Source organism: Pteropus alecto, unplaced genomic scaffold (genome assembly GCF_000325575.1).
Source record: "Pteropus alecto unplaced genomic scaffold, ASM32557v1 scaffold81, whole genome shotgun sequence".
Taxonomy (NCBI): Eukaryota; Metazoa; Chordata; class Mammalia; order Chiroptera; family Pteropodidae; genus Pteropus; species Pteropus alecto.
The window spans coordinates 3,699,453-3,710,144 of NW_006433378.1; the positions used below are offsets into that span (position 1 = coordinate 3,699,453).

The 10,692-nt window shown below is 30.9% G+C and overlaps 1 protein-coding gene across 3 annotated transcripts in view; it reads left to right on the plus strand.

Annotated features, from left to right (window-relative positions):
• The window catches only part of KPNA4 (karyopherin subunit alpha 4), a 53,749-nt gene that overhangs the window by 26,192 nt on the left and 16,865 nt on the right, over positions 1-10,692 (plus strand). For all 3 annotated transcript variants that reach the window (XM_015586531.2, XM_006908183.3, XM_025044190.1), the window contains 9 exons: positions 260-349; positions 460-489; positions 582-634; positions 3,112-3,207; positions 3,731-3,816; positions 5,365-5,451; positions 7,234-7,403; positions 7,506-7,550; positions 10,444-10,575. In XM_015586531.2, coding sequence (XP_015442017.1) covers positions 260-349; positions 460-489; positions 582-634; positions 3,112-3,207; positions 3,731-3,816; positions 5,365-5,451; positions 7,234-7,403; positions 7,506-7,550; positions 10,444-10,575 — 789 coding nt within the window. The remainder of the gene's footprint in view (positions 1-259; positions 350-459; positions 490-581; positions 635-3,111; positions 3,208-3,730; positions 3,817-5,364; positions 5,452-7,233; positions 7,404-7,505; positions 7,551-10,443; positions 10,576-10,692) is intronic.

Genomic DNA, 10,692 nt, shown 5'->3' on the forward strand with positions numbered 1-10,692 from the left:
TACATTCTTTCTTAATCAATTTTTGTTGTTGTTCTTTAGTTTGTTTTTACATAGTTCACAGTTCATTGAAAATGTAATATTTGGGGTTTGGGGCTCAAATTGGTGTTGCTTAAGTGTTTAATTTACAATTTGGTTTATTTTTCTACATTTTCATTTTACCTCTAAAAGACACTTCATGTTTCAGTTTGTAGGCCAAGGAATGCCTAACCTTTGTACAAAAGTATTTATCTTTTTTTTATTTAATGTCCTTCCCTTAAAGAATAAAAGAGATGAACATCTCTTAAAGAGAAGGAATGTACCACATGAAGATATCTGTGAAGACTCAGATATAGATGGCGATTATAGAGTGGTAAGTTATTGTTATTCTGGTAACTTAAAACTACCAGTGAAATATTTTACATAAACATAGAATTTTAAGGTGACTTTTTAACTTAGTTTTCTTTTTAACTTTTTTCCTAGCAAAATACCTCTCTAGAAGCTATTGTTCAAGTAAGTTGAGTTATTTTTGCCTCTTCTCATTGCATTTCTTAGACTTAACTAGATATTGTGTATCTATTTCAAAACTGTTTTATTTTTTATAGAATGCTTCAAGTGATAACCAAGGAATTCAATTAAGTGCAGTTCAAGCTGCTAGGTAAGTTAAATATGGAGGACATATATACATTTTATAACTTATACAGGAGTTCTGTTTTGAGTTTTCACTATATAGTAGTCTTGTCACTCATTATAACTTTGACGACAAACAATATAGAACAGTCATAGACCAACTAAAGCTACTTTTTAAATTATTCTCTGATTTATAGAATTAAAATTCGTAACAATTTTTTAAACTCACAGATACTCTGAAGCTTTAGTGTACATAATATGTAGAGATGCTTAGGGAAAAATTGGTTTAACAGGTTATTGTTATAGAGCAATAACACATTATTTATAAAGCTTTACCTTTTACTGATTAATAGGTTTAATTTAATAAAAACTAAGATTGTTCAGATCTGCCCAGGTAGCTAATCCTTCTCACAATGCTCATATTGATCAAATAATAAATCAAGTTATAAGCTTACTATAGCAGTATATATGCAAGTAAACATTAAAATTTAGGGCTACAAAATTCTCATCTCTTTCCAGGTACTAATACTAAGTTAATTTGTATATTTCTGTTGTAAAATTTGTATATTTCTGTGCTGTCATATTTTAAGGGAAGAATCAGAAAAAGTTATTACCAAGACCTTCGTATTTATTAACAGTTTGGGGGAAGACACAGTTGTATCAGTACAATACAGTGGTTACTTTGTGTATTTATAAATAAAAGAATAATACCCTGTATTGTGATTAGCAGCAGGACAGACATGCATGAAAGTGATCTTAGTTATAGAATTTTAAAGTGGAAAAAGATTTCACAGGCCCATCTAATATCCATTGTATGAATCCCTTTATGTTTATATTTTCCTACTTTTGTGTATTACTTTAAATAACCTAGAACAGATAGGGAAATTACAGTGTTGTCCACAAAGGTAAAGAACTTCTTAAAGAGGACTTTGTTTTGTAGGAAAAAAATCACAGACGTTTTCATATCTCAGAATGGCAAATTAATGTTTACAGGAAGAATGATTAAGAAATTGACACATTATGTTCACCATTGTCAGAGTTGATTATTTTATAGTTTTGAAGCAACTCTTCTCAATATGAGTTCTTCAAGATAATTAAAGTCCTATGGCAGGGGTTCTCAAAATCTCTCTAGGAGATCCCGTGACAACTTTAGGGGATATATATAAGATTAAACATATTTTCATAGGCAAATAAGGCTTTATTTGTCTGTTTTCACTGTGTTAACATTTACATTGATGTTGTAGAAGCAACTCTGGGTAAAACTGCTGGCACCTTAGTACAAATCAAGACTGTGGCAGAAAACTGCTTTTATATGTTGTATGTATTGTTTGCACCATTGTACACTCAAAGAAAAAAAGGCAGTTTCTCTTAAGGATGTCTCCAGTGAAGTAGTAAAAACAAATTTTCTTTCATTAAATTTGGGTTATTTAATGAAAGGAAAGACTAGATTATTTCCTACTTTGTGCTAAGAATTGTGCTGTGTATTACAGAAAATACAGTGAAAAGGCTTGTATAATTTTTGCTCCGTAAGAAGTTTAGAACCTAATTAGGAAGGCAAAACTATATAAAATAGTGACACTCAACAGCAAATGTAGGTGTATGCTGTATAAATATTCTTTTAGTAATTAAGAGAATTTAGAATTCAGAGAGGGTATTATGAAGATATAGAACTTGAAATGGACTTTGAATAGGTAGAGTTTGAATAGATAGAAAAGAGGACATTCCAAGCATGGAGAATAAGATGGTGAAAGGCCTGGAAATGAGATTGAAATGGTGGGATAGACAACTGACCTATTGTTGAATTACAGAAAATGAGGTTAGTTAGGTAAATGGAGCCAACCTGAGTGGTTTAAAGCTAGTCGAAGGAGTTGACATTGATAGAGTAGTAAATAAGTCACTATCACTTGGTTTACATAGGCAAATGATCTGATTAAGCTTTCTTAAACATTGCCCTTATATACTAGAACAGAGGATTTAAATGGATGAAGATTTGGGCTAGGCCACATTGAGGGCTATCAGATAAACCTACAGTCTACCACATGGTAAATGGTCACTAAGTTTTGTTGTTTTACCCTCTGAGGTCCATGAGAGCAAGGATGTGTCTGTCTTGTTCACCTTAATATCTCCAGTATCTCTTTGGATATTTTCCTATGTATTGCTGTGCTCATTTCATTTTTAGTTACTGAGATGAGAATGTTGAGATTTTATGACCTTTGATTTGGTGTGTACAATAGCATGAAATATTGGACACTATTATCAGCTATAAACTTGTACCAGTAGCTTACCTGCTTTTGTCCAAAAAAGAGGTAAAATGGTTCATGTCTACCATTTTCCCTAATTAATCTATAAATTTATAAATGAACCTTTTTATAATAGAGAAAAGGTTGCATTATATAAATTTAAAAAGTAACTTTCAGAGAGCGTATTTGTACCAGATATTCAAATTTTATTATAATCTCTGTATCAGTTATATATGATTAACGAGGGTATGTGTATCTCTTATAGGAAGCTTTTGTCCAGTGATCGAAATCCACCAATTGATGACTTAATAAAATCTGGAATATTGCCTATTTTAGTCCATTGTCTTGAGAGAGATGACAAGTGAGTACATTATTTTAAGAAATAATTTAGGATGTATCCTTTACAAAAAATAAGATTTTCTAGGTAGTTTGATCTTTAAATGAAAAAGAAAAGGGCTTTGAGATGGAGTTGAAAAGCCAAAGTGGAAAACAATGTAATGTGTCTTTATACCAAGAGATGAAGGTAAAGGCCAAAGAGGAACTTGAGACTGATACATGTAACTTTTAAGCTTTTTTCAAAGTTGCAAGAAATAGTTTGACTAAATAGGTATTTGAGAAAACTGTTTGACTAGTAACATGTAGGTATCTTAATAAAGAGTTCCTACTAAAAATAAGGATTCTTGAAGAGGTCATGTGTGCTTTTTATACTGAAGAGATATTTTAAATAGTCATTGGAGGTTTAAAAGAAGAGCTGAGTGCATAGATACCTTTTGAAACAAAATAGTCAATACTTTTAAATGCTCTAGAGTGAAGGAATAACCTGCTGGTAGGTATTTGGGCCAATGTAAAATTCCCTGCTGTTTAAAATTATTTGTTTTTTGTAGTCCTTCTTTACAGTTCGAAGCTGCATGGGCTTTGACAAACATTGCATCTGGAACCTCTGAACAAACTCAAGCAGTAGTTCAGTCCAGTAAGTTGGTTATTAATAGACAAAATTCTGATTTAAAAAAATAATAAATTAGCAAAAAATAAACAGTGATTCTACTAAAAGAATAGAGCTATTAATACTGTAAAATAATATTATCACATAACCCCAGTATCACATAAGGAGGTTGAAATAGGCCTGCGTAAATATGTTACTTTGATCATCTTGTACCAGTGACTGACATTTTCTGTTTCCAAAATTCATTTGATTCTAAATCTGACATTTCCTAATTATGGTAGTTTGTTGTAGTTAACACTTTACAGGACATTATAAAAATAAAGGTGTTTTTCCATTGCCATACTGCCTCTGGGCCTCTTTTAATGAGATTTCTATGGTATGATTTAGAGAAATCTTTTGTAAAGTTATCCTATAGAAAGAATGCCTTGAAATTTTTTTTCATTGTTATTATAATAGAATTGTTTTTCTTTTGTGTTCCAAAAGATATGTGGGAAATTATTGAAATAACCTGAATGTGTTATTTTCATGAATACTATTTGATTCTTTTACCAAAGAAATTAATTTTTAAAGAAAGTACTTTTAAAATCCTCTTCAAGTGTGTAGGCAGTACACTAGTCTGAGCTTGTTAAAATCTTAGGCACTACTACATGATTTTGAAGGGGAACAAAAATATTATGTAAGCATTTTATTATATTTGTAATATTATATAGAAACAATAATTACCTTAAGTCTTAATAAAATTAGTTTAATTGTAGGTGCAGGTGGTTTTATTTTTGTTCTTTTGGGGATTTTTTGGTTTTGTTTTGTATGATTGACTGTTTAGTAAATTTTATAATCCCAAGACAGTATCTTAATCCCTTACTCTCTGTTTATGTGTTCTTTAAAGACTAGGAAAGAGACCTAGAATTTGTTTTAGCACCACTAGTATGTCTTAATATACCAAATATAATGGATAAATTACTTTTTATTATAAGTAAGCATGATTGAGCTACATGTATTTAAATAGCATTTTTCAAAGATACCAGAAGGAAGAAAGGAAATAGAAGAATTATTTGTTCAGTGCAGTATTCTGTTCAAATACAAACCTTTCTCTGTGTTTCCCATCCTTATTGTTAGGTAACAGAATCAATTTATGATTCAGAAGGTCTCAAGTGGCACAGGAATCACTGGCCAGTCTAAAGACTCATGTGATATTATTTTAAATTTGAAGATATGCTTAATATATAATGAATTAATCTTAAAATTGGAATTAAATCCAGGTTTAATTGTGAATGAAATTTTACCACCTTAACTTGACATTTGTGTGTTAAAACGGTCATTTTTATTTTAAATAAGTAGTCTGCTGGCCAAAAATTTTCCACTGCTGTTATTCTAATGAAAATCATGTAATAAAAATATATTTCAAATTTATTTTTGATAGCTTTCTTTCCTTTGAGGTTTCAGTGAAAAGACAAGATTGATTTTTGGTTTAGATTATAGTATCTTCAACCTTACTCCCTACCCCCAATTTTATTGACATATAATTGACATCTAACTATGTTTAAACTTAAATAATTTTATGTTTTCCTTCTTCAGATGCTGTGCCACTTTTCCTGAGGCTTCTCCATTCGCCTCATCAAAATGTCTGTGAACAAGCAGTGTGGGCATTGGGAAATATTATAGGTTTGTCTTAAACTTGTAATACTAGTCCAACAATTGTTATCATATACTATATAATAAAAATGACTACTAGTAGTTGAAAAGAAAAATGTTTGTCTTTTTCAGTACTAGTTTTTGTGAAATCATTTACAGAAACTATAGCTGTTAAGTATAAACCATAGTAAACAAAATGAACATTTGTTGCATATGATAACCGTAGTATCTTTAAATAGTCAGTATATTTAACTTTTTAAATAATTATGAAATATGTATATGATTTAAATCTTCCGTTCCTCTTTTATTATGTTGGGATCTGTTTTATTCCTTAGCTTTTTTTGCAATTATAGAAAGTATGTAATGAGAGAAAAGGAGGAGGCAAAACTTAAACCAGAATTTTTCTCCATAATGGCAGTTCTGAGAAGAGTCTAAATTAAAATTTTTATATCTCTTGTGGGTTTTGGTACATTAAAATATAATAATGTTATCCATTATCATTATGATGCCGTCATCATAAAGAGGAGATATCTGTAACTTGTATAGACAGTCTCATTTAAATGTTGGACATCATGATTATCATACTTTCAGGTTTTCTCTGATAAATGATTCCAGGAAGAATAATGAAAGACGATTCTAATATTTCAAGGATTTGTTTTTTTAACTAGAGCCCACATTTTACCCAAACTCAAAAATTCAAAAATCTATACTCGGAGAATGGAAAAAATCTGGGGTCTGAATTATATTGTGTCCCTAGATATTAAAGTTTATTTTTACCACAGATTCATTGTTGTTCTTCCATAGTAATCAGAATTGCTTTGATATACCTTCTCTTTATTACCCTTTTGAGGACCAAGATGGAAGGCAAGGGATGGTTAGTTTCCCACAATTATGAGTTTCAAAAGGGGGAATTTCTCTGTAAACTGTTCTTGGCATACAATATATTGCTATTAGGAATACTGTCATTTGTGTATCCAAGGCCCCTCACTCCTTTCCTTTTATACCAAATTTTAGATTAAGAACTGTTAACACAGCACCTTAATATTTGGTTTTTAGTTCAGTGACATTGTAGAGTTAATTAGAATACATGGATGCGAAAAGAATAAGCATTTTATCACTAAATATCATAGTGCAAAGAAAAGTGTTTTCACTTACGGAATATAATACTTCAACATGACTTTCATACTAGAAGTTACAGTGACAGTCTAGATACAGAAATTAAATTTAGAAGTTGCCTAGGGCAGTGATTTTCAAACTTTAGCCTGTTATAAGAATCAAATGAAAGACTTGTTAAAACACACAATCCTGGACCTGCACAGTTTCAGTTTCAGCAGATCTGGGATTGAGCCCAATAGAGTATTGGTTCTTTGCTGCCCCTTTCTCCTCGACATAATTTTCTAAGTGTATAGAGTAATTTCCAGTTAATACTCTTGATGCTGTGATATTGGATCATCAATATAAATTCTGCAAATATCGTTCTCTCATATAGAAAAAAAAAAAAAGCAACAGTTCTCACAAAAATATTTTAAAGAACCTTTAGGCTTCTAGTGTTTAGATGGCATAAAAACATTTCATAGATGAGCAGCTATTTATAAACCTGAATATGTGAATAATGTGAAAAAAAACTTAGTACCTTAAGCTGCTTCTCTTGGCTCAGGGACGTAAAATGTGAACTTGGTTATTACTGTCTAAAACTTATATAAAACTAAATAGTGTAATTGGTTAAAATATAGGAAGCGACACATTGAACCCATTGCTTTGTTTTCTGAATTGCCTACTGTATTTTATTGAATTAATAAATTCTTCCTGTAGGTGATGGGCCACAGTGTAGAGATTATGTCATAAGTCTTGGAGTTGTGAAACCTTTACTTTCCTTCATAAGTCCATCTATTCCTATAACGTTCTTGAGAAATGTTACTTGGGTTATGGTCAACTTATGTCGGCACAAAGACCCACCACCCCCAATGGAAACCATTCAGGAGGTAAACAAGTGTTTCTGTTTTTATTTTTAAACTTAAGTAAATACCATTATGTGTATGTGTTTATCTATGTATGTTTTAAACTCTGTATATTTCTTTCTCCAGATTCTTCCAGCTCTTTGTGTTTTAATTCATCACACAGACGTAAATGTGAGTAAATGCTTCCTATCATATTTTTATATGTGTTGTGTACATATGTATGCCTAGGGTTCCCCCTGTTACATAGGGGAGAAAATGTTATACTGGACATCTTGTCAGTGTACTCTATCAGATTTTTCCATTTCAAGAGCTGTAATTCACATTTGGTATTTTTATATTTATTCTGTGCTTACCGACATCACTAAGTGTAATTTCAGTAAAGAAATCAAGCCTCTCGTTTTGGTCTGGGTAATAACGTGTGTGTATTAATGTTGTAAAAATTCACATTGGAAGTTCTTTAATTGTTCATGACCTTTTAATGGCAGCTCATTTTGATAGCCTGGCCAATGAGAGAACACATGTACCTAGTGGTATTTTTGGTTTTTTTTGAAAGATAAAAAAGAGAAATGTATGTGCCTTTATGCATGACTTTGTATTCATATACATACACCAAGCCATGGACATCATTTGCTCTTTAATTTCATTTCTATTCTATTTCTCCATTTATAGTGACTTTGGAAGTGGCTTCAGTTATTATAAAGATAACTCTTAAATATTCAGATAATAAGGGGAAAAAAATCAGTGCAGACTAGATTTTAAACATAATAAATATATCTTACTTATTCTTATAACACAAATGGCAAAGGAAAAAGCAGTTCAGGAAATATGAATATGAGAACTTCCCTGACTGTTTATAAAGCCAGTTTAGCCTTCACTGTGTTAGAAAAGCTAGGAATATATGTAATGAGTAAAGGAAGTCACATGAATAAAGTGCTAAGCAACAGTCAAGAACTTGTGTGTTTCTTTAAAAAAACAGTTTGGTATGATGACCAGTGTTTGATAAGCTCCTTCATTCCTTTACAGTAAAGTTTCTAGAGTTATACTTTTTTGCCAGGATCTCTCTAAAGCATATGCAACGAATTAAATTAATTAGAATTATGCTATAGCAAGCAGTGACATAATGTACAAAATTCATTAGATGAATATAATCTTTTCTATAATGATATATTCTGTTAGCTCCAGATAGTCTAGAATCTTTAAAAAATACATAAGCAATTTTTGGTTTTGGCTCCTTATAGCCAAAGTCTTTGATTAAATTATAAATTTTAATATTTTACTTTTACAAGATTTCCAAGAAAGATTAATCTCACAGTTTTTATCTCGACCAGAAAACCAGATATCTCGGTTGACCGTATTCAGAGATGTATTGTGTTCTTTACACCTGTTTACAACAATCCAGTTGAGAGTATAACTTTTATTTTACTTTTGATATAATTTCTCAAGCCAATTTGCATTGTTCTTTTTTAGTAGCACATTTACTAAGTCATAATGTTTACTAAAAATAAAAAAATTTTCTTAGGTAAACACTTAGCAGCAAATTCTTAAATCAGGCCTTCCAGAACTAAAAAGTAAAATAAAAACAAAACTGCTTCCACAAACCATAAGAGAAACATTGAAATTATACTGTAATTGTAATTTGTAAGCTTACCACAGAATATTAACTTTGATATAAAAAGTATACATGAGATTGAGTCTGATTTTGATGTGAGCGTATAAATGACATGTTTATTATTGGACCTTTAAAAAAATGTCATTTACAAGTAACTTGAAATTTTTTGCCTGTATCAACAAATTTTGGCATATGTTGATATTACAGGGGGAAAAAAGTAAGTTACATTTATAAGTTGAAATTTAGTTGTTTCACATATTTTGATACCATTGTATATGTATGAATTTTCTCAGTCATCTTCTTTTTAGAAAAGCTGGGAATATATGTAATGGGTAAAGGAAGTCACATGAATAAAATGAGCTTTCATAGAGCTTTCTTAAATTCCTGAAAGGAGCAGTAGCAAAGTGCTGTTTTCTTCTAGGAGCCTCTTGGCTGTTTTAAACATATCATTGGTTTAGGATTTAAAATGTTTCAAACTTTTCTGGCTTGTCTTTTTGACATAGAGTCCATATTCTTAAAAGACTTTGGAAGTAAATTTCCAGGCACAATTATCGTTCCTGTTATCTTTGTCAATAATTGTATTATTTATGTAGCAGTTTAACAATTTGTCATATGTCCTTTTGGCCACAATTTCTAATTAATACTTAACATGCAAAGAAAGATGAAACACAATGGCCTGATATACTTTAAAATATATCATTTAAAAATTACAGGCGTTTTTTTAGTATAAGTTTTTTTGGGTTGTTTGTTTTTAGTTAAGTAGTTTTGGCAGTTGGTGTAAATTATGTGTTTTCTTTTTTTTACCTTGAACATGGTTTTTGATTATAGATTTCACAGGTTGCTTTAATGTCTGGATCTGCAGCTGTGGGAGATTTCCACTATTTGGGAAGTTGCCTCCAGTTTTATAAGGCAAAGCAAAGTGGTTGGACAAGATGAAACTACTATAATCCTAATACTAGAGTATTGGTTTTAGACATACCTGCCTGGTACTGATGATACTAGAGAACACCTTGAATTTTCCATCTAGCCCAGATGTTTCGAGCTGGTGTGTATGTTGGATACATATGTTTTTTCCAACTATATACATTTACCACAATGTCCTTTGGCCTGTTATCCCTCAGTATGAACATTCTCTTTTTGGGAAAGAGAATGTATTTTTCTCCTATTTCGTGTGCTATGTAGTGTGTTTGTATCTTAATGGATTAAGATTGGATACTAGTCTGTGATTGGGATCAAACTTAACCTAAATATTCTGAATGTGACTTAAAGATGTACGTATTTGATACAGACATTCATAGATGATGATATTTAGTATAATAAAGATTAAGATTCCAGTGAATTGAGGTGAGAGAAAAAGAATGAAGGTAGTAGAACAATCATAGATTAGTCTATATGGTTGAGAATTATTAAAGTAAAATATTCAAAGACTATTTGAATTTTTATTTTCTTCATTAGATATTGGTAGATACAGTCTGGGCCCTCTCTTACCTTACTGATGCTGGCAATGAACAGATACAGATGGTAATAGACTCTGGAATAGTCCCTCATTTGGTTCCTCTGCTCAGCCATCAGGAAGTTAAAGTTCAGGTGAGTTTGTTGTTGATAAAAGCATAAGTTTTTCTTACCACTAATTACTTTAATCATGACATTCAAAGATGGACAATTTCAGTAGTTTAAAGCTTTTAGCCTAATAGCAACAACATA